We start from the raw sequence: 22,306 nt of genomic DNA, 5'->3' as shown, positions 1-22,306 counted from the left end.
GAACCAACATCAAAAATGGTGTCAAGACCTTCCAACGAAGTAATGGATTTTTGATTCTGCAGCTGAGAGGAAGGATTTTCTTACACACCTTAGAGCAACTTAACGTGCTCTGTTAACATGCTTGTTGAGAAATTCATTAATGGATTCCTCATCACTTGACCCACATATTGACTGAAGTCAAGCTTCTAAGATTTTGTACAGCTCCCCACACAAGACTGGCTTCCACGGCAATATTGTAAAGAGGACATAAGAACATAACATAAGAAATAGGAGCAGGAGTAGGCCATCTAGCCCTTCGAGCCTGCCCCGCCATTCAATAAGATCATGGCTGATCTGTCGTGGCTCAGTTCCACATTCCCGCCCTCTCCCCATAACCCTTAATCCCTTCTCTTATCAAAAACCCATCAACCCGCTTCTTAAAAATATTTAGCGAGGCAGCCTCCACCACTTCAACGGGCAGAGAATTCCAGAGATTCACCACCCTTTGAGTGAAGAAGTTCCTCCTCAACTCCGTTCTAAACCGCCTCCCCTTTATCTTGAGGCTGTGCCCCCTAGTCCTACTGTCTTTTTTGAGCGGGAAGAGTCTCTCCACCTCTATCCTATCCATCCCATTCATCATCTTATACGTCTCAATGAGGCATTTACTCACTTTACAAGTTCAAAGGATAGTCACAGTTTGTGGTGCATCATGCAGGCTCAATGGGCCAAAGCGTGCCCAATTCACCTCAAAATTAGCTCATCTTTCCAAGGTATTTCAGAAAGACAAACTACTTAAAAAGTTTAGCAAGCCATTTGATAGTGGCAAAGTGAGTGGTATTATGTCTTTCATTAGATAGGATTCCATAATTGGCCAGCAATTGCACCAGGAGTTACACTAAATGACCCATATCAGTCTTAAATCATTTACATTGGCTAAAAAAGTGAAAAATTTTGTCAAAGCCTTTCCAAGGGCTTGGGGAGCATTTTGTTCCCTGCCATAGAGAAAGCAACTTCAGCCAGAGTTGACTTGCAAACCAACTGGCACCTTTTACTCCTGTAGTATAAAGTGCGAGCTTTGAAATTTGGCACTTTTGCATTTGTTGAGTGCAAAAACAAACAAAAAACTTCCTCAATGTCTCTTCTCAGCAATTTTAAAGGTCGCCATGGAATAACTGATTTGGAATATTTGTATGGGCTGATTTTCTTTCACTGTTACTTCAACTAAAATCCTTAAAGGTTCATTGTGAACGTAATAATTCCTTCAGATGGATATGTAATACAATGCAGTCTTTTCAAATAATGGAATGAATTTCTTGCAATCCTTCCAATTGCTGCACAAAAGCTTTACTGTAGAAAATAACCTTTGATACCATAGGGAAAACCAGCCTCAACGATTATACATTTACATGAACATTTGAATATGACAGCAGTAAGATTTTTTGGTTGTTTCTTCTTATATGTTCTGACATTTGAGAGATGTCAAAGAGGATGGAGAATAGGTTTGAAGCAGCAAATGTTCATTTAAGGCAAACAAAAATGCCTCTGTACAACTGCACAGTTTTAAGGGGTGGAATGGTGCAGCACACAATAACCTCTATTGTTTCAGTCTCTCTTCCCTCCGTGCGCACGCACCCCCCCCCCCCCCACTGCTTATTGGAAAGGTTTAACCACCTACATTTTCTTTGCAAGCTGTTCCAACAGACGCAGGGCATAATTTATAAAGCATTAAATTCATTTTTTTCAACCAGGAAAAAGGAATTGGACATGGCTTTAAATGGCTCCACATGATATTCAGTGACTGGAAGAATACAGCCTCCTGATTCTTCCCTCAAATCAAAAAGGAGCAACACTATTGCAAAATTGGAAACTGCCTTTTTACCTCTCAACTAGCCCAGCTTTCGTCTTCAGTTTGTTATCAACCAAGTTCAAATTTCCAAATAAGCAAACAACCTGCTGTCTGCCTCAAAAAACACATGTTGGTACTGGTACCGGTACCAGAAGAATAAGCATAAAAAGGGCATTAAGGGCAACCTAATATGATCTTAAAACATTCTCTTGCTGCTCCTCCCTATCTGTATGAATTAGGCAATACTCCAGAAAAGACAAAAAATTCCTTTGGACTAATTAAAGAAAAATGTTCTGGTAAACTCCACTAGGATCCTTGGAGTGTCCAGGAGACCATGACGTCAGTGACAATTCCCAATGACATCTGTAGAGATATTGGCCAACAGAAATAACCAGTGCCAATGCAGAAGTGGAAGGAAAGTTCCAGTCAACAGAAGCCGCAGTTCTCGTACAAAGCACTGGGATCAATTAGCAGAATATTGCACTGTGGACCATTAAAACTAGTTTAATGGTGGCCATGAATTAATTGTCACAAAAGCCCATCCAGTTCATGAATATCCTCTTCTGGTCTGGTCTGGCCTACCCGCGACTCCAGACACACAGACTCTAACTACCATTGGCAATGGCCAAGTATAAAACCAAGCTAGATTGGCCGCTGACCTAGGCACTGAGACAACAGCAAACCCTGCAAAATCCCCCTTACTAATATCTGTGGGCTTGTGTCAAAACTGAAAGAATTGTGGATGCAGGTATCCATGACAACATTGGCAGGGGTGACCACTGCACAGCCCTTAGAAATTAAGTCCCGACTCCACCTTAAAGACACCCTCCATTGTGTGTGGCACTATACCATGCGAAATGGAATAGATTTCAAAACCAAACAATACAAAACTGGACATCCATGAAGTACGGTACACCATGAGAAGCAGTATTGAACTGAACCATCTGTAACCTCATGACTCACCACTGTCCGCACTATAATAACCATTAAGCCAAGAGTTCAATCAAGGGTCCAGCAGGCCATGCCAAGGGCAGCACCAATCATACCTAAAAGCAAGTCTTCACCTAGTGAAACTACATCACAGGACTACTGGCATACCATAAGCAAAAGCAATGAGAGAGACAGTTGAGTAATCCTACAACCAGTGGATCAGATTCAAGCTCTGATGTCCTACAATATCCCAGACAATACAACTAATGCAGGGCAGTAACTTTACAAATCTCTCCATCCTCAATTATGACAGCGCCTGTACAGTGCTGAAGCATTTGAAACATTTTTTAGCCAGAAGTGCCAAATGGATGATCCAGCTCAGCTTGAGGCTCCCAGTATCATAGATCTTCAACTATTTCTTTACAAGGCACTGGAGAATGCAAAGACAAAATTTCAGCAACAGTAATTGTGCTCCAGGACACCCTTAGCCAAGCTGCTCCAGTACAGCCACAACAGTGACACGTACGTGGAAAATTGTCCAGGTAAGTCTGGTCTACAAAGCTGGTCAAATCCAACCCAGCCAATTACTTCCCTATTCTGGATCAAAGTGATAGAAAGATAGTGTCTGTGCTATCATGTGGTACTTACTCAGCAATAATCTGCTCACTGACACTCAGTGCCACTTGGCTCTAGATCTTATTCCAACCTTGGCCTAAATATGGACAAGGGCTGCTGAACTCAAGTTAATAAGCGTGGCTGCCCTTGACATCCACGATGTGGGTATGCCGGCGTTGGACTGGCGTAAACACAGTAAAAAGTCTGACAACACCAGGTTTTAGTCCAACCTATTTATAGTATATTATCAAATAAATAGGTTGGACTAAAACCTGGTGTTGTCAGACTTGACATCCACGGCAGTATTCAATAGTGTGGCAGTGTGCCACATCATACCTGGTGACAAAGAGGAATCAAGAAAAACCTGAAGTCACACCTGGCAAAGGAAGTGGGGTGTGGCTGTTTAAGGTCAATCTCAGTCTCAGCACACCATAGCAGAGTTCTTCAGAGTCGTGTCCAAGGCCCAACAAATCAGCAGCTGCCTTAATGATCTTCCCACCATTAAGAAATGCTGAAAGCACAATCAGAGGGGGATCAGGAAGGCAAACAGAATTTTATTACAAGGGAAATGGAAGTTGGGATGTTTTGTTGTAGTTGTACAAGGCATTCATCAGACCATATCTGGAGTACTGTGTACAGTTTTGTTCTTGTTTAAGAAATGGCATAAATGCATCAGAGGGGATATCAACTAATACCTGGGAAGCATTGGCGAGGAAAGATTGGGCAAGCTGGGTGTGGATCCATGAATTTAGAAGAATAAGATCTGATCTTATAACAACAAAGATTTCGAAGGGGCATGACAACATGGGAGAAATATCCTTAAGCATCCGAGTAAGGGCTTATAATCAGCTTGGCCATGATTTTATTGAGCAGGCACAAAAGGACTAAATGGCCTACTCGGGTCCCTAATTCATGTGTTCACATGTAATAAATATTCAGTGCTATTTGCAACAGATACTGAAGCAGTCCATGTAAATATGCAACAAGATGTGGACAGTATTCAAAGTTGGGCTGTAAGTAGCAAGTAACAATCATACTACAGAACTGCCAATGATCATCTCCAAGAGAAACGGAACATCCTTGTGACATTCAATGCCATCACTAATGCTGAATTCCCTGCTACCACCACCATGGATGGTTAGCATTGATCAGAAACTGAACTAACTGTTCAAATACTGTAGTTCAAGCAAGTCAGAGGCTAGGAATCCTGCAAAGAGCAACTCATGTCCCAACTTCTTAAGACTGTCCACTATCTATTCGGCACAAGTAAGGGGCATGATGAAATACTTGCCACTTATCTGAATGAGTGCAGTTCCAAAACAGGAAGCCTGTCACCATCCAGGACAAAGCAACCCGTTATTGGTGCAGTGTGAATGGTGTGCCATGGGGTTCTCCTCTCTGGAGAGAGAGAGGATGAAGGGGGCAACTTAAGAGGTGTATAAAATTATGAAGGGTATAGATAGGGTGAACAGTGGGAAGCTTTTTCCCAGATCAGAGGTGACGAACACAAGAGATCATAAGTTCAAGGTGAGGGGGGCAAGGTTTAACACAGGATGTCAAGGGGACAAATTTTACGCATAGGGTGTTGGGGGCCTGGAATGCACTGCCAAGCAAGGTGGTTGAGGCAGACACTCTGGGACCATTTAAGACCATCTAGATAGCCATATGAACAGACTAGAAATAGAAGGATATAAACAAATGATCTAGTTGGGCACATGAGCAGCGCAGGCTTGGAGGGCCAAAGGGCCTGTTCCTGTGTTGTATTGTTCTTTATTACAAGATGCATTGCAAGAACTCATCTACATTCCTTATACAGCACCTTCCAAACTCTCAACCACTCTGAACGAGGGGGACAAGGGTGCAGCAGACACATGGGAACACCGCCACCTGAAGCTCCCCTCCAAGGCAGTTCATTACCATGACATGGAAATCTCTCACCTTTTCTTCACTGTTGCTGGGTCAAAGCCCTTGAGCTTCCACCCTTGCAGCACTATGGAGTGAAGTGGCTCAAGGCAACTGCTCAACAATACTTTCAATGGCAATGAAGGGTGCCCAAAGGCTGACCAGTATATCAAAGTGAATAGTCTTGTTTGCCTGAAGGGGAAAGTGGCAGGGTGAAAGCAGATTAGTTTGGTGACATCACACTGGAGATAGAAGAAATGACAATGATCTCTTCATTACAGAGGCTGGTGAAGTGAAAGGTTGAACCAGCCCCATTGTGGCTCTGGAGAGAGAGGATGGGATAGAAAGAAAACAAATGGGAGTGATAGAACAGAAATGGTCAGACTTTCAGTGAACCACATGGTAGGGGGCATGGAGGGTATTCTTCAGTTGAGGAAAAAGGCTGTTGCATTGGAAACAATAGTGTGAAGGTTGCATCAGAATAGATACAAAAATGTTAGAAAAACAAAGAATAGCACTTAGTGAAGAGGTGGGTGAGATCTTTAGCTCCAGGTAGTTGAGGTTTTAAGTCATCGTGTTTATGAAATTAGTTGTTTGCTTTCTCAGCCTCACAAATGGAGAGGAGAGAAAGGGAAGGTTGAGTTAAAGAAGAGGGAAGAAAAACAAATGTGGAAGTTGCAAACAAGCTAGATTAAATTTTGCAGTTCAAGATAACAGGAAATGGCACCAATATAGTTAAAATACTGGAAGAGGAAGTGAGGGGGGGGGATCCGAGTAGGACTATAAAGGCCACACAAAGGACGAGATAGCCAAGACCCACTCCTCAAGTACCCATAGCAACATTTTGGAGGTGGAGGTGAAAAAAAAATGGAATTCTTATTTAATAAACTGAACTGCTGCACTGCTATACAACAGGACCAATAGACAAGTTGTGAAATGAAGCATAAATAAAATTGCAATTGGTTTTCAGTGAACACAAGGATGGAGGCTGGGCACAATACAAAAACAACATTGCGGTTGCTAAGATCACCAAAGTACTGAATGGGTGTTAACAGTAGAGTTACACAAATTGACAGCATTAACAAAACAAACATAGTAACTAGATCAAAGCTTTTTGGAGCAACAATTTTTGGCTCCCAAAATCTGAAGTTAAATACTGAATTTGCTTTCTCATTTTATTATACAAGTAACAGGTCTATACAAGTCTGATGAAGTGCCAAAATGTTTAAGTTTAAAATAGGGTTGGGTCTTCAAAACAGAATCATTGATCAGCAAGTATGAACATGACACTGCTGCTCAGATTGCCTGCTTTTAAAAGGAGACCAAATTGCTTCATCTATAATTTTGCAAATTTTCTCATGTTTTAAAAGAGTAGGTTTGGAAAAAAAAAATCTTCTTTCGCACCAGATTCCAACCTCAAAAGTACTTTGTGCACTGATGTGGCAACAAAAATATTAATTCATATTTATGGCTTAGTTAGCAGGTTGATTAAAAGAATATAAAGACAGGTTTTAAGAGCATTTGCCAATTTCTCAGTGGGGGCAATGAGTAAGTAAATGACAGACATTTGAACAAAGTGTCTTCACAGATGAAGTTGCAAATTATACATTGGAAATAAAAAGGTGGTAATCAAGAGGCTAGAGAGGCCAATTAGAGCGAGGGAATTTGCAGAAGAGTTATCAGGACATTAAGCTGAACGTCCTTAGATGTGATGACCTTTACATCCCAAACTAAAAATAAGGGATGACTAATTATGATTTTTGGTTTAAAATTCCATAGATTCCAGGATGGTCCCAGCAAATTGGAGTAAATTGAACACCAACATTCAAGAAAGGAGGGAGAATGCACTAACAGCAAAAGATCAAGCACTTAGTCTAACATCAATTGCCAGTATACATTAGCAAAACAGGAATCAGAATTGAGATAGTGAAGAATCAAGATACTCTTCATGCACAAAAGTCACATATGGTAAGTGTCTCAAACAGCTTCTCCTAACCAAACTCATGCCCTGCTTCACCTACATTTAGGACTCCCCGTAGTGTGAAGGCAAGTGCCTGGCTCCTCAAAATCAGGTAGCTCCAGGCATGTGGGACTCAGACTACCTAGAAGGAAAGCACTGATTTTAAAGCACCAGCTCTGGGTCAAATAGTAAACACAGTAAAAAGTCTGACAACACCAGGTTTTAGTCCAACCTATTTATTTGATAATATTCTCACAAGCTTTCGAGGGGTTACCCTCTTCGTCAGGTGAATGGAGAGTTCTGGCCTCAGACAGAGCATATAAAGCACAGACAGTTTAGAGATTACTGATTAAAATGCGAATCCTTATACCTAACCTGCTGTTCAAGACCTGAAGTGGCTGACAATGTGAGTGGTAGGAGCACTGATCACAGTTTAAAGAGATGTGTATTGTCTCCAGACAGTACAGTAAGTGAGGTTTTGCAAACCCAGGCAAGTCACGGGGGTTACAGATAGTGTGACATGAACCCAAGATCCCTGTTGAGACCGTCCTCATGTGTGCGGAACTTGGCTATCAGTCTCTGCTCAGAGACTCTGCGCTGTCGTGTGTTGTGAAGGCCGCCTTGGAGAATGCTTACCCGAAGGTCAGAGGCTGTAAAGCCTTCATTGAGTATCCTCTACATAGGTCAGCCAATATAGAAAAGGCAGGTAAGGCACTCCAGCTGGTTCAATAGTTCATCAAGGACAACTACAAATTAAAACCCGTGTCCTTTCAGTTGCTGTGCTTGCTGCACATGTTGCACTGTAAGCAGCCTGAAACATGGCTTTGCACAAGCTTCAACTCAGAAGGATCATTTCAGTTCTGCCATTTGTCCATCACATGCCCATTTACTTCTATGTTATGTCATCTGTAATTTGAGACATTTGAGGATGAAACATGTAGATAAGAGGAACTTGAGGCAATGTACTCGGATTTCCCATTCAATAAAAGCATACTAAACTTGAGACACAAGCCGCAGCTGGAGTACTGTGTGCAGTTTTGGGTGCTGCACCTGCGCAAAGATATTTTGGCCTTGGAGGGAGTGCAGAGGAGGTTTACTAGGCTGATACCGGAGTTGAGGGGGTTGAACTATGAGGAGAGGCTGAATAAACTAGGCTTGTACTCGTTGGAGTTTAGAAGAATGAGGGGAGATCTCATTGAGACGTATAAGATGATGAATGGGATGGATAGGATAGAGGTGGAGAGACTCTTCCCACTGAAAAAAGACAGTAGGACTAGGGGGCACAGCCTCAAGATAAAGGGGGGGCGTTTTAGAACGGAGTTGAGGAGGAACTTCTTCACTCAAAGGGTGGTGAATCTCTGGAATTCTCTACCCATTGAAGTGGTGGAGGCTGCCTCGCTAAATATTTTCAAGAAGCAGGTTGATGGGTTTTTGATAAGAGAGGGGATTAAGGGTTATGGGGAGAGGGCCGGAAAGTGGAACTGAGCCACGACAGATCAGCCATGATCTTATTGAATGGCGGGGCAGGCTCGAAGGGCCAGATGGCCTACTCCTGCTCCTATTTCTTATGTTCTTACGTAAAAGAGGGGGATAATACTTCAACTATAGGATTGGTCAATGGATGAAAAACAAAGGGCAGGGATCAACAGGCACTTTCAAGTCAAGAGGTTGTGACTAAAGGCATATCACAAGGCTCAGTGCTGGGGTCTCAGCGATTTACAAACCATATTGAGTGCTCAGTTTTTTCACCCAAGCTATGTCTCCAAGCTTAATCAGAATGCTCACTCTTAACCTCCCTCAGTTTGCAAAGTGAAGGTAGAGCAGGGGAGTGATTTTAGTTTTATTTAAAAGAATAAAATCTAAAAGTGACCAAGTATCGTTAAGCATTTGGGAGTCAAGGTTAACAGTTGAACATTGAGAGGAAAACAGTGACAAAAGTGTGACAAACCAGCAACAAGGGAAAATGAGATATGATTTACCCAGTAACAAGATTGATGTGGAGATGCCAGTGTTGGACTGGGGTGGGCACAGTAAGAAGTCTTACAACACCAGGTTAAAGTCCAACAGGTTTATTTGATAGCGTGAGCTTTCGAGCACGGCTCCATCAGGTGAGTGGTCCATTCAAAGCAGCACTCAAAGCTTGTGCTACCAAATAACCTGGCATTGAGACTTCTTACAGTAAGATTAGCAGGCGTCTGGAGAAATTAAGGTGCACATTGCCATGTCAGAAAAACTGTTCAGAGTTCAATGGGGCTATACAAAATGATAAGTTCTGAAGACAATGAATTTGACATGTAGACAGTCCAATCCACAGGGTGGAATATCCAAGAAAAGTTAATATAACTGCTAGCACCCTCACTGAGGGAGCAGACCAGAGGCAGGCTAGATTTTCATCCACCAGTCAAACAGAAGCCTGTTCTGTCTAACGTTTAGAGCCATAGCAGATTGCAAATATTCTGACACATTTTTGTGCCTTCTTTGAAACAGGAGACTTGGTCTGTGGTAATTATTACTAAAAATTGGATATTGTTTGGGAAAGGGGGTGGATTTTGGAAATGGGTAATTTCAGGTAAAATGTTTAATTATTAAGGGACCCAAGTGTCAATGTATATTAAGCTGCTTTTTCTTTTACTTTATAAAACAAACAATTGTTTACACAACTGGATTGTTTCCTCAATGGGTTGTACGTTTCCTCATTATTCTAATGAATGATGTTATCCTTTGGGGGTTTTACAACACTCACCTCTAACATCAGCAAGGTTAATATACCTAGGCCATTCTGAATATCAACATTAACAAGGGACACAATTAGTATGCAGGTGCTGGAAGCAATTAACAGGCTAATGTCACATTGTTCCTGTACTTCAATCTTCTTTATTAAGACCGAAGTAAAACTGTGCACAGGGTTTTACTGAGGTGACACTTGGAATACAGTGTGTAGTTTTTGGCTTCTACATTAGAGATACATTTGCATTGGAGGCAGGAGTGTACATTGGTGCTTGGGATGAGAGAGCTGGCCTCTGATGAGGCACTGAACAAATTGGGTCTTCGATATCTCGAGTTTAAAAGTGATCTCATTTTAAATAGAACTGTTACAACATAGCCTGTAAAGCCCCTTCAGAATCTACATACTGTGAAGGAATGCTCTTGACTTGCTTGGATGAATGCAGTTCCAACAACACTCAAGAAGCTTGACACCATCCACGACAAAGCAACCCATCTGATTGGCACTTTTTAGTACATCACCGCTCAATATGCATCTATTGATGTGCAATCATTTTCCAAGCCTTCAAAAAGAACCATCTAAACTACCTGACGAAGGAGCCGTGATCTGAAAACCTGTGATTTCAAATAAACCTGTTGAGTTATAACCCAGTGTCATGTCACTCGCATCTAAATTCATGACCTCTACTTGCCAGAGCAACAAGAGCAAGAATTGCATGGGTGCATCCTCTGTTCAAAGTTCCCCCAAGTCTCTCATCACCCTGACTTGGTACTGGATCTCCATTCCTTTACCAATGGTTTGAAATGCTGGAACTCCCTCCCTTCCAGCACATTGTACCACATGGACTACAGCTGTTCCAGGGAGTAGATTACCATCACTTTTGAGGGCAATTAGGGACAAGGTTTTACTTCAAGTTTACCCTATAAAAACTTTGAAATTTAAGACCTCTATATCCTTGTCCATCTCCCATCAAGAACAGTATAATTCCAACTTAGAACCTTGAGGGATATATTGCATAATTGTTTTAAAAATTATGTTGCAATTTTCTTCAAATCCAGAAATGGATTGAACGGACATTTGGCATTTCTATTTCAAAACATACCTCAGCAAAGCACCTTGTAAGAGCTGTGTCCTGCATGCAGAGTAAGTTGCAAATGTATGAAAATTTTAGATTTAGCAATTGAAAAACTCTACAAAAGCTTAAAAATCAAGAGGAAACTGGACTAATTCCAGAGAGCAAGGCCATAAGGAAATGCATTTTAGAAAATTTGTGCACAAAATTAGCTATTATACGCTTTCATATTTTACAAGAAGTCACTACAGATACATGATTATAACCAAAGTACAAATACTTCATTATCTACCTCCAAGTGTCGCAGTCATCTTCAAGTGAAGATAGTAACATGCATTGTTCACAGCTATACCATATGGTAGCAGACAAAAACCAGTTGGCGCTTGCTGGGAACTAAGAATCATGTGAATGATTCCTCAGAACAATTTCTGATCCTTCATTCTCATTTTTCAGCAGAAAAGTGACATTTTAGCCTAAGGATTTTGACAAATGTGTAGCTTCTAGATGTTTTAGATAATTTCAATCTCCTTAGGATAAAACACAAGTCAGGAATTTTAACAAATCCTGCACACATTCAAGCTATCCAAATTCAATACTTCTGAACAGTAAATCTAACTGGTGACACTGCCTCTCAAATACAGACACACCTGGCAAATAAGCACAAGAAAAACACCTCACCCAGTTAAACCTCAAATTAGGAGGATGACTGTTGCATGTAGACCAACCTTCATTGGAGATGACTACTATAAGTTCAAAAAAGTCACCCACCCTTGTCGAGCAACAGTCCATGCATTATAATCACTTTTCTAGTCATATTTTAAATCTACTTGCCCAAAAAGCAAGACTACATCTCGGATAAATTCAACCTTATTCGCTATTAAGTTTAGGCAGTTGGATGATTATAACTGGGATCCACAATGAGGTCCTATTTAACACAGAGCAATAGAGTTACCACATACTACATAGGTCATTGCAAAAAGATTTTGTGTACTGCTATAGACAATCAAGCCAAAACACTTAGTTCAACAATCCAATTCATTTATTGTCAGACAGTGTAACGGTGCACCTGGATTGCTGATCAAAGCAGCAAAAGATGTCTGAAACTAAAAATGAATACACTGGAAAAATCTCAGGTCTGGCAGCATCTCCAAGGAGAGAAAAGAGCTGACAATTCAAGTCCAGATGGTCAGGTTTGATGACCATCCGGACTCAAAATGTGAGGTTTTTTACTCCCCTTAGATGCTGCCACACCTGCTGAGATTTTTCAGTGTTTTCTCTTTTAGTTTCAGTTCCAGCATCTGCAGTATTTTGCTTTTAAGCAAAAGAATTCTTAAGGGCAAGTCAGTACTTTGAGCACTTCATAATGGGTACTAATGGAAAACAGCACACACCACATGAACTTCTAGAATGGAAGAGGTCCTAGAATCAAACACACTGAATACCATTTTAGCTAATCGTATATGCACTAGTTTGATCTCTCCAATTAATCCACTCATCTGATCTTTTCCCATAATACTACTGCACTTTTAGGCAATGCATTCAATGCTGACAGCATTAAGCCGTCATTTCTTTGCCCCCGCTTCAAGTATTTTCCCAACTGATTTCTGGGAAATCAAATCTGTTTTCACCAGTCTTTCAGGTAGCAATCTACAAGTTCTGCTCACTGCTTTCTCTTAGGACTGTTATTATCTGCTGAACCACTTCACTTGTGCAGTCTTCCAAAGCTTCTGATAGAGATGGCAGGAAAAGTATCAGATTCTTGGAATGCCAGCTAGGTGAGAACCCAAGTGTTCATCCCTTCTAGATATAGCCACAACCAAGGTGGGGCAAATAATAAGTGTGGACGCCTTTGAAAATAAGCACCTATAAGATTCAAGGAGAAAGCACAATGAGGGGGAAGCCTGAGATAGCATGTTGTCCAAAACTCAATCTTCTGCAGTATCCTCATATGTTAGAGCTTTCCATGCACAAATCAGTAGTCCCAGTCACCTAAATACTCAAATGAAACCCAGCGAAACACCCCAGATGGAGAACAAGGACATATTCACCTTAGAGATGAAACAGAAGTCAGTGCATTGCAAAAGAACTTGCTCAGTTAAAAAAGTGTTCGATATCATCTTATGTTCTTTTGCCAAGACTAAATCCAATTACAAACTGTTTCCCTCATTACTCTGCAAAACCCATTCTAAACACTACAATCAAATCTCCTCTGCCCTATAAATCAAAGTTATCCCTTGCATTTTTCTGGTAAAACACTTTCAACTGAAGGCCTTGAGTCTCCCAAACCCCTGGGTAGGAGTGACAAGAAGCAAGAGTCTTGCATTTGTGTTGCCTTTCACAAAACTTGGCACATCCTACAGAACTACAACATATTAAGTGCTTGTGAAGTGCAACCACTTGTAACTTAGCCATATATGGCTGCAACAGCATGGAAATGCATCAGATAAGTGACTTTCATGTGCCTTGTTCAAAAAGGCATATATCAACCAGATCGCCTGGAGAAATGCTTTGGTGTGACAAGATCTTTACATTCACCTGCAGCTAGTTTAATGCCTCAACCACACTTAAATAGATGGTAAAATGCTAATGACAGTCAAATCAACATATTTGAGACCCAAGAATAACTTTTACAAATGTCTTTTCATGCCTTTCAACTCAATCCAAACTATCTTCCCTTCTTGCAATTAGATGACATGACAGTGGTTTGCACTGCTCCCTCAGAACCAGGGACCTAGGTTTGATTCCCAGCTTGGATCACTGTGTGCAGACTCTGCACATCCTCCGTGTCTGTGGTTTCCTCCCATAGTTTGAAAGACATGCTGGTTAGGCACATTGGTCATGTTCAACTTTGAACTTTCCCTCAGTGCACCCAGTATGGCAACCAGGGGATTTTTCACAGTAACTTCATTGCAAAGGATATTTTGGCCCTGGAGGGAGTGCAGAGGAGGTTTACTAGGCTGATACCGGAGTTGAGGGGATTGAGCTATGAGGAGAGGCTGAATAAACTAGGCTTGCACTCGTTAGAGTTTAGAAGAATGAGGGGAGATCTCATTGAGACGTATAAGATGATGAATGGGATGGATAGGATAGAGGTGGAGAGACTCTTCCCGCTCAAAAAAGACAGTAGGACTAGGGGGCACAGCCTCAAGATAAAGGGGAGGCGGTTTAGAATGGAGTTGAGGAGGAACTTCTTCACTCAAAGGGTGGTGAATCTCTGGAATTCTCTGCCCGTTGAAGTGGTGGAGGCTGCCTCGCTAAATATTTTTAAGACGCGGGTTGATGGGTTCTTGATAAGAGAGGGGATTAAGGGTTATGGGGAGAGGGCGGGAAAGCGGAACTGAGCCATAACAGATCAGCCATGATCTTATTGAATGGCGGGGCAGGCTCGAAGGGCTAGATGGCCTACTCCTGCTCCTATTTCTTATGTTCTTATGTAATACTAACACAAGCCTACTTGTGACACTAATAAATAACGGTTAAAAGAGTGAAATTACCTATATTTACTTTCAAATCAGTTTCGCTGGTTAAAAGGAGATAACTGGATGGTTCTCATGTTTGCGCTATATTATCTGTTCACCAAATATTGATGTACATACAAGCTAAATGGCACTGGAGCAATCTATGCAATAGCAGATGGCTGGCTGCAGTAAATTCTAGCCCAATGCATTGCATCTAAAGCCCAGACAAGTTGGAGTGAAGCCCCAGCTCTGGGCACCAGGTCATGCGATCCTTTCAGAAGGCACAGTAAATAGTCTCAACACCAGGTTAAAGTCCAACAAGTTTATTTGGTAGCATGAGTTTTCAGAGCATTGCCCCTTCAGCTGTTCACTGATCTGATGAAGGGGCAACATTCCGAAAGCTCAAGCTACCAAATAAACCTGTTGTCGAGAGACTGCTTACCGTGCCTACCCTAGTCCAATGCCAGCAACTCCACATCATGACTACCTCCTTTCAGAAGCTTACACCTTTAAAATGGGGCAGCTAACACAACCAGGAATCAAGCAGTATGGTCATTTTACCCAAATTTACATTTACACTAAATGCAGAATAAATGGAAGACAAAGTAACAAAACAAGCTTTCCAACCCAGTTCTTACTTTGTGCAAGTTTACTATGCAAAATTAAAAGCTAAACACTTGCATTGGGACAGGGAGATTATATTACAGCAGGGGTTTAGATTTATTCTGAAAAGCAGTCTAAATTTTTCCATTTGTAAAACATGTACTATTGATTTGACAGTCGAGAACTTAGGTCAACAATTTTTTCAACATTTAGCTAGCAGTTTGAGGGCATTACATGCATTGGATTTTTGAAGTTAGAAATTGTTTGCATTACTAACAGTTAACATCTATTCTGTTCTGCAATTCTCACTTTAAAGCAATCTCATCCAACTTGATTTTTCTGGGCCGCAGTAACAGGGCATGCATTGAAGCAAACTGTCAGAAATACAAATGAGAAAGTCAACAAATCAAACAGGAAACGTTCAATCCCCAACTTGCCTTTTCAGGTATGGGAGATCAATAAGTCTAGCCAATTAAACAAAATTAGAAAAATGAATTTACTTTTCAAATTGTGTGAAGTGCTCAATTGTCTTGCAGGTCTTGGAGCTGAACCTGAGGCGCACTGACTTGAAGTGGAGGCATTTCTGTTCACTCCTAAGAAAAAAAGAACATAAAATTAAGCCTAGTAAACATGAGTCCAGGACCCCCTTAAGGTTTGGGCATCTTCCAAAACTAAACTTTGCATGAAAGCCTTGAGGTTGTGGCTTAGTGCAGGAAATGAACTTTTTGAATTTAAAAAGTGCAGATTGGCCTTTTAGTGGTAAACACGCCATTTTGGAGCAATACAGAAACAATGCTCGTGTGTATAGTGGCAGCAACATTTCAAGACTTCTTCCCCATCCCCACTACACCCCAGAAAAAGTCATGGTTTTGATATGAATGCATAATAGCATGCATCTGGGGGTGTAAATAAATGTTTAAGTTGAATTAAGATCTGAACAGGAGAGCCAACAACCCAAATTGCTGCCAGATAGCTAAAAGGTGGTATTGCTAGCACTGGATGGCTACCAATGAAACCACTCATAACTGAACCTCCAAAACAGGGTTCCTCAAATGCAAACTTATGCACAATTATGGAACACTGCTTGATTAAACAGAAATACTTGACGTAACCCAGAAACCAAAAATCAAGCTCATACTAAGCCTTACCCAATCTACACTTTTTTTGCATCAAAATCAAAAGGTCAACCCGTTTCTTGCCCTCACCTTGGGATGAGGGCAAGAAAAGGCTGCTTCATTTTGGGATATTATGTGCATACATACGCTTGGGAATTAGCCCAGGTTTGGATGCTGAAGCCCAGAAAGTTTAAATTTAGTGAAAAGATTAAAAACCTTCTCCATTGCACCAATTTTAAAAAGGTCAAATCTCAATTCTTTACGTACTTGTATTTAACTACTCACAGACCAAGTCACCTGCTCACCTTCTGTTTTGCAAATTAATGGTTAAAGAGGTTCTTTGGAGAACAGCAAGTAATGATAGTTCCCTTGGACTATTGAGTAACCTTCCCAGTAACAAAACTGGGTGCATGGATGTCACTTCCATAAACCAATAGGAACTCAAATACTATCAAAAATGCTTAAACATTTGACACCTTGTGAATTAAAACAAGTTTACTTTCCTACTACATGTTTAAGCAGAATACCTACCTCTGCATGGGGTCTTCACAGAAACCACCTTATTTTTCTGCAATGACTTTACAGATGTTTTTTGAATAATGCGAGAGCTTGTGGAGAGCACACCTTTCCTAGGACCATCTCCCCGATTCGGTGAAGCAACTGCAGCTGAAAAAAGGTTTATATTTTGCTTTAGCAACCAACTGCTGTAAATTGCGTAACACAAGTAAATCGGAGGATGGGAGTGTACAATGTGCTACAGACAAATTGTCAATCCTCAGATGGCAATGAGGCTTTGTGCTTTTCCCAGAGCAGTTGTGTCATATTTAATAAATCTGTAATTAAAAGGAGTGTCTGAAAACAAAGTGCAAGAACTTTGGGTTCCCATAAATCTCAAATATGACACTAAAATGACCCATAGCTGTCACTACCACTTTGCAAACTCAATCTTAAATTAGCAGCAGTTACCACCTGTAGCAGTGATCCATCCACTGCTGTTCAAGTAAATTGCAAGTGACTGGGATCAGATTAATATTTCTGCAATGGGGCAACACCTGGAAGCAATTAACACTGGACAGGTCTGCGTCCTTCTCTGTTCAAACAGGAGCTTCCACTGAACCACCAAGTTTGTCCATGTTGCCTCATGTAATTTATTAACTATGATATTTCACAACCACATATAATTTGAATTGATGTAAACTTATGGAAACACCTACATTTGCAAAAATGTGCAATTTCAGGCAAGACCGTCAAGTATTTACTGGCGTAGAAAATAAGCTTTGTTAACGGATTTGTATTTGTGAAGCACAAGATTTTCATTTTAGACAGCGACGTCCATTCCGAAGCCATCATTCTACAAATGGACGCAGTTGTAAGGTTTAAGGCACATGACGTAGTAGCAGCAGGACGTCAGCTTGGTTGGCAGCACATTAAATTTCCAAGAACAACCGATCGACTGTAAGTACCTCCCCTTCTCAGAACGAGCGCTCACCATTGACATAGTAAGCCTGTGTTTTTTTTAAAAATGTGGGAGCTTCACTATCGAATAACATCGCATTTAATCGGGAAGGGTGGTTTTGTATTTAATATAGTCATTTCACTTCCAAAAACAATTTTGCTTTGTTAAATAGGATAACCACCAACTGCAACATTTGCTTAACTGCCTCTAGATTTGTTATGCATTCGTAATTAGAGATCACAGCACGAAACGGTCCCAGAGGAGTCCACTTGTTTCTATAGTGATGCTGTTCCACCATCACGCAAAATGCCTTTGTGCTACCATTCCCCTTGCCTTAAAACAGCGAAATCCTCAACTATAGATCTTAAGCTCAAGAAAAATTCGCAATTCTTAAATAATTTAAACACCAGCAACTGGACCAAAGCAGCATTCTCCGACAAACAAACAGCTTTTCCCGAACACACGTTGATGACTTACTTCTTAATTGCTGATATTTATGCCGCCCGATGAAGACTGCCAACAAAGGAACAATACAAAAACTATACGATCCAATTAATAGAAAGGTCACAAACATGACATCACTGCGACTTCCCGAAGTGTTTGGTGGCACAAGAGTAGAATTGGTGAAAATACGGGGGGAGAAAGTGGTGTGGGTGCAGCTTCGGAGTCCTCCTGGTACAGTCATTGAAATGGTCCAGAATCAAGCAGGCGAAGTAGTAACATCTCACCCTTGCTCATGCTGCCATTTCCTACGCTGACCCTCCAGTGAAATAGAGTGGAAATAAACGAATTTGCTAAGCATGCATCTGCGCCTATGCTTCAGCCACACACACGCACAAAGAGATGGCCAATCAAAAGGAAACAAAGCAGTGGCATAGAGAATCCAAGCTTCATTTCAAAACTACATTCGGGTTCATGATCAACACCGAATTTTTACGTTTGGGAATTCGTATAAATTACACCCTCAATTTTTGAAGTGTTATTATGGTGTTTCCCACGCACCCAACCCCCAATGCACATATTTCAATTCACTCGCCACAGAAAAAGGAATTATTCTTGTTTTGTTGGACTGCCTTTGTTCCGAGTTGGTTGCTGTGGAATGCTGCACTTTAACATTCAGATACATGGACACAACAACAGCACCAAAAAGAAAGCACACGAATTTTATTCCGACTGCCTGTCAGGACATTGAAATTCACTGTTTTCAGCATGAGCAAATGCCATCTGCATTGAGGGCTGTCCACCCTCAACGACTTGCCCGAAATCTCCGAGCAAATACGATTAATGTCCAGGACACTACCATGTATAATTCTGGAAAAAAAATTTAAAAGGGGTACGTAAAAATGTTTTCAATTATTTGAACATTTCTCTTTAGCAGATCTAAAAAAAATTGAAAATGGGTTGGGGGAAAGAGATGTTTGGCTAACAGTCAAACACCATCCAATTGGATAATAGGAGTATTTTCCATTGGCACAGGAAGGCAGTACATCACAAGGATGGATGTATTGGGTAATGGCTGGAGTACCCGGGTGCAAGTCATGTGAATGAATCTCCAGGAATACACAATCACAGTTGGCAGCCTATCTGCACCATGTACACATGGAACAATACAACTCTGCAGAACACGTATTCACCTTGGCAGCAAACATTCATATCTTGCACGAATGCAGGTTTTAAACATAGTACGAAACCAGCACACTTATGTCCAAAATAAATATCTGAAGTGCTACAGTCTTCACTAAAGACTAAAACAAGTCACTACTAATAGCTTTTCAATGGGCTTTCAACAAATGGAATGAAGTAGACACTTACATTTATTATTATAAGTGTTCGGAACACTCGGAACTGACGCACCACTGCTGACGGATGACAAACTATTGACTCTTTGTAACCTTAAAGCTGGAACAGGCAGCTTAGAACCTGGTGTGTTTTTTATTGCATTATCACCCAAGTTCAAAGCAGCTGTCACTGATGCAGTTCTTGGATTTGATTTAAGAGAAGCACTTTTTGGTCTATCTGTAAGAAATAAGGAAACATTACATTTTGATTTGAACATGCAAAAGCAAAACTTGCATCTCAGCTGAAAAGACTCATCTGCAGTAATTAGGTAAGTTGTTATTGTCCAAAAAAAGTACATAAAATTTTCCCACGCCCAACAATAAAGCAGCTTAACACCATCTTCAAGGTCTATTAATTGCTGACCTAGCCAAATCCCATTAAAAACATCCCTGCATATTTCCAGAACATACCAGTTTGGCTCTGACGAAGCTATAGCATAAACACACGCTATATCAATGACTTCTCAGTGAGCTTTGCATAATTAGTTTTATTCAATGGAGTATAAACACCAGTCCCAATTTAAAAAATATTACCCACTATAAAGTTTAAAATCTCAAGTCAATATAGCAAGTCAATTTCCTTTTTGCCCCCAATCTTCCCTTCACTTAAAGATATATTTAATTTCAAAAAGTTGTCATTACAAATGGACAAGTCTTTACCTGTCAGCAACATTTTTAGTCTGATGTTTTGTACTAGCTCTAAAAAAACTGCATTTAAAATTGCCAAAGTTGAATCAACATCAGAAATACACGTTGACAATGTTTGGATAACCACTTGCTTTATAACGAACTAACCTGTTACCAGGAAAAAGCATAAATATTTTTAAAGTGGTCCTTATTCCTTGAGCTAGCAAGTGCACGGGTTGATTATCAAGCATTGCTGGCAGTCAGCCAACATCAGCGAGCCAACACTGCTCAATTTCAGGGAGAAGTATTATCCCTTTAAGATTAAGCCCAAAGTTCATCCATGGAAGTGTAATTCACAAATGGAGCTAAAGAATGATATGCAAACAGGTCCAGACTTTCAGCCTTGCTGGGAAATTTCCAAAGGTAGTACCTTCAACTGCTAGGAAATTCTCATCCCCAAAATAGTCTCTTTGGGCTTGTGCAAGTTGTCCATTGCAACAAGAGTTTATTTTTGGCTGTGATAAACCTTAGTTTTGGCACTCAAATTTAGTGCCACATTCACTAAATCAATGAACATTAGCTTTCTTTATCCTGACCACCAGTGGGAGTGCCCGATTAGCTCAGTTATGGGATCTGCCTGCTTCTCATTTGAAGTAATAGGAAGACAGATTACTCGAATGAGTGTAAATTGAGGTACATACCCAGCAAGACCTTGGTGTCCTCATGCATCAGTCACTAAGGTGAGCGCACAGGTACAACAGGCAAAGGATAAGTAGAGATTTTTGCTGCAATTGTATAAAGCATTGATGAGGCTGCACCTGGAGTATTGTATGCAGTTTTGGTATTCTTATCAGAGGATGGATGTCCTTGCTAATAGAGTGAATACAGTGAATCAGCCTGGTAAAAACTTTGGGATGGCAGGTCTGTCACATGAGACTAAATTGGTTAGGATTATATCCACTGGAGTTTAAAGAATGAGAGGGGATCTCAGAAACTTTTAAAATTCTGAGGGTTAGACAGGATAGATTCAGTTAGAATGTTTCAATGGTGGGGAATCCAGAATTAGAGGCCATAGCTTGAGGATAAAGGGTAAACCTTTCAGAACTGGAGGTGAGGAGAAATTTCTTCACCTAGATGGTTGTGAATGTGTGGAATTCACTCCCAAAAGAATGTAGTTAAGGTCAAAACATTGTCTGATTTCAAGAAGAAATTTCACAACACTGGGTTAAACTCCAACAAGTTTATTTGGAATCAACTTCGAGTGCTGCTCCTTCATCAGTGGTCGTGTTGAGAGATTTCTTATTGCGCTCAACCCAGTCCAATGGCAGCATCTTCACTTCAAGTAGTAACTAGATATAGCTCTTGGGGCTAAAGAAATCAAGGGATATTTGCTGGAGGGGTGGGGCATGGGGTGGTGGTGGCGAAATCAGAACACTGAATTCAAATGCTCAGCCATGATCAAAATGAATAGGGGACAGGCTCAAAAAAGATCCAAAACAGCCAACTTCTGTTTTTTTTTTGGCCAGGTGGGATTTGCCCTTTGTATACAGGACACATGGGAAATTTTCCACATTGCAGGCTAAATGCCAGCATTGCAGCTATACTAGAACAGTTTGGCAAGCTCTGAAGCATGTCTCAAGGACATTTTAAACATTCCCAGGATTAAAGACAGTGCATACCCAATACCTTAAGTAGTTTTCTTCATATGAACATAGAGCTGAAAACCACTTCAAATAAGCCAGCTTTCTTATCTATTGCACTGATCTCCCCCATCAAGCTGGTAATATTTCTATAGAATTCATATAGTGCAGAAGACGGCCTTTCAACCCATTGAGCACACACCAATCCTCAAACAGCAATTTACCTAGTTGTACACCCCTGCCCTATACCCTTAACCCTGCACATTGACCACAATCCACCTAACAGGCACATATTTGGACCTTGGGAGGAAGCTGGATTACCTGAAGGACATCCACACAGGGAGAAAGTGCAAGCTCCACACAGATACCCAATTTCTGAATTGAACCCAGATACCTAATACTGTGAAGCAGCAGCGCTTACCACAGTGTCATTGTGTCTCCACCTCTAGTGCATAGTTTCAATTACCCAAGCCATTTACAATTATATGGCAAGATCTCACAACTTCGGTCAGAGTCTACTGGTTGTGGAATTGTTTAGCT

The 22,306-nt window shown here is 40.9% G+C and overlaps 1 protein-coding gene across 7 annotated transcripts in view; it reads right to left on the bottom strand.

Annotated features, from left to right (window-relative positions):
- Positions 1 to 22,306, bottom strand: part of mtus1b (microtubule associated tumor suppressor 1b) — a 144,097-nt gene that overhangs the window by 58,645 nt on the left and 63,146 nt on the right. For 5 of the 7 annotated variants that reach the window (XR_013886460.1, XM_080186903.1, XM_080186887.1 and 2 more), the window contains exons 4-6: positions 19,474 to 19,677; positions 16,737 to 16,871; positions 15,591 to 15,683 (exon numbers count right to left, since the gene is read on the bottom strand). Coding sequence is in view for 6 of the 7 variants with exons in the window: in XM_080186903.1 (XP_080043029.1) it covers positions 15,591 to 15,683; positions 16,737 to 16,871; positions 19,474 to 19,677 (432 nt within the window). In the remaining variant the exon portion in view is untranslated. Of the gene's footprint in view, positions 1 to 15,590; positions 15,684 to 16,736; positions 16,872 to 18,138; positions 18,405 to 19,473; positions 20,310 to 22,306 lie in introns of those variants that run through there. The other 2 variants (XM_080186924.1, XM_080186932.1) reach the window with 2 other exon arrangements.

The sequence above is a fragment of the Carcharhinus amblyrhynchos genome, chromosome 1, assembly GCF_965287045.1.
Source record: "Carcharhinus amblyrhynchos chromosome 1, sCarAmb.v2.hapA, whole genome shotgun sequence".
In the NCBI taxonomy this organism is placed as follows: Eukaryota; Metazoa; Chordata; class Chondrichthyes; order Carcharhiniformes; family Carcharhinidae; genus Carcharhinus; species Carcharhinus amblyrhynchos.
Note: the sequence above shows the minus strand (reverse complement) of the source record. Positions and strands in the feature narration are given on the sequence as shown.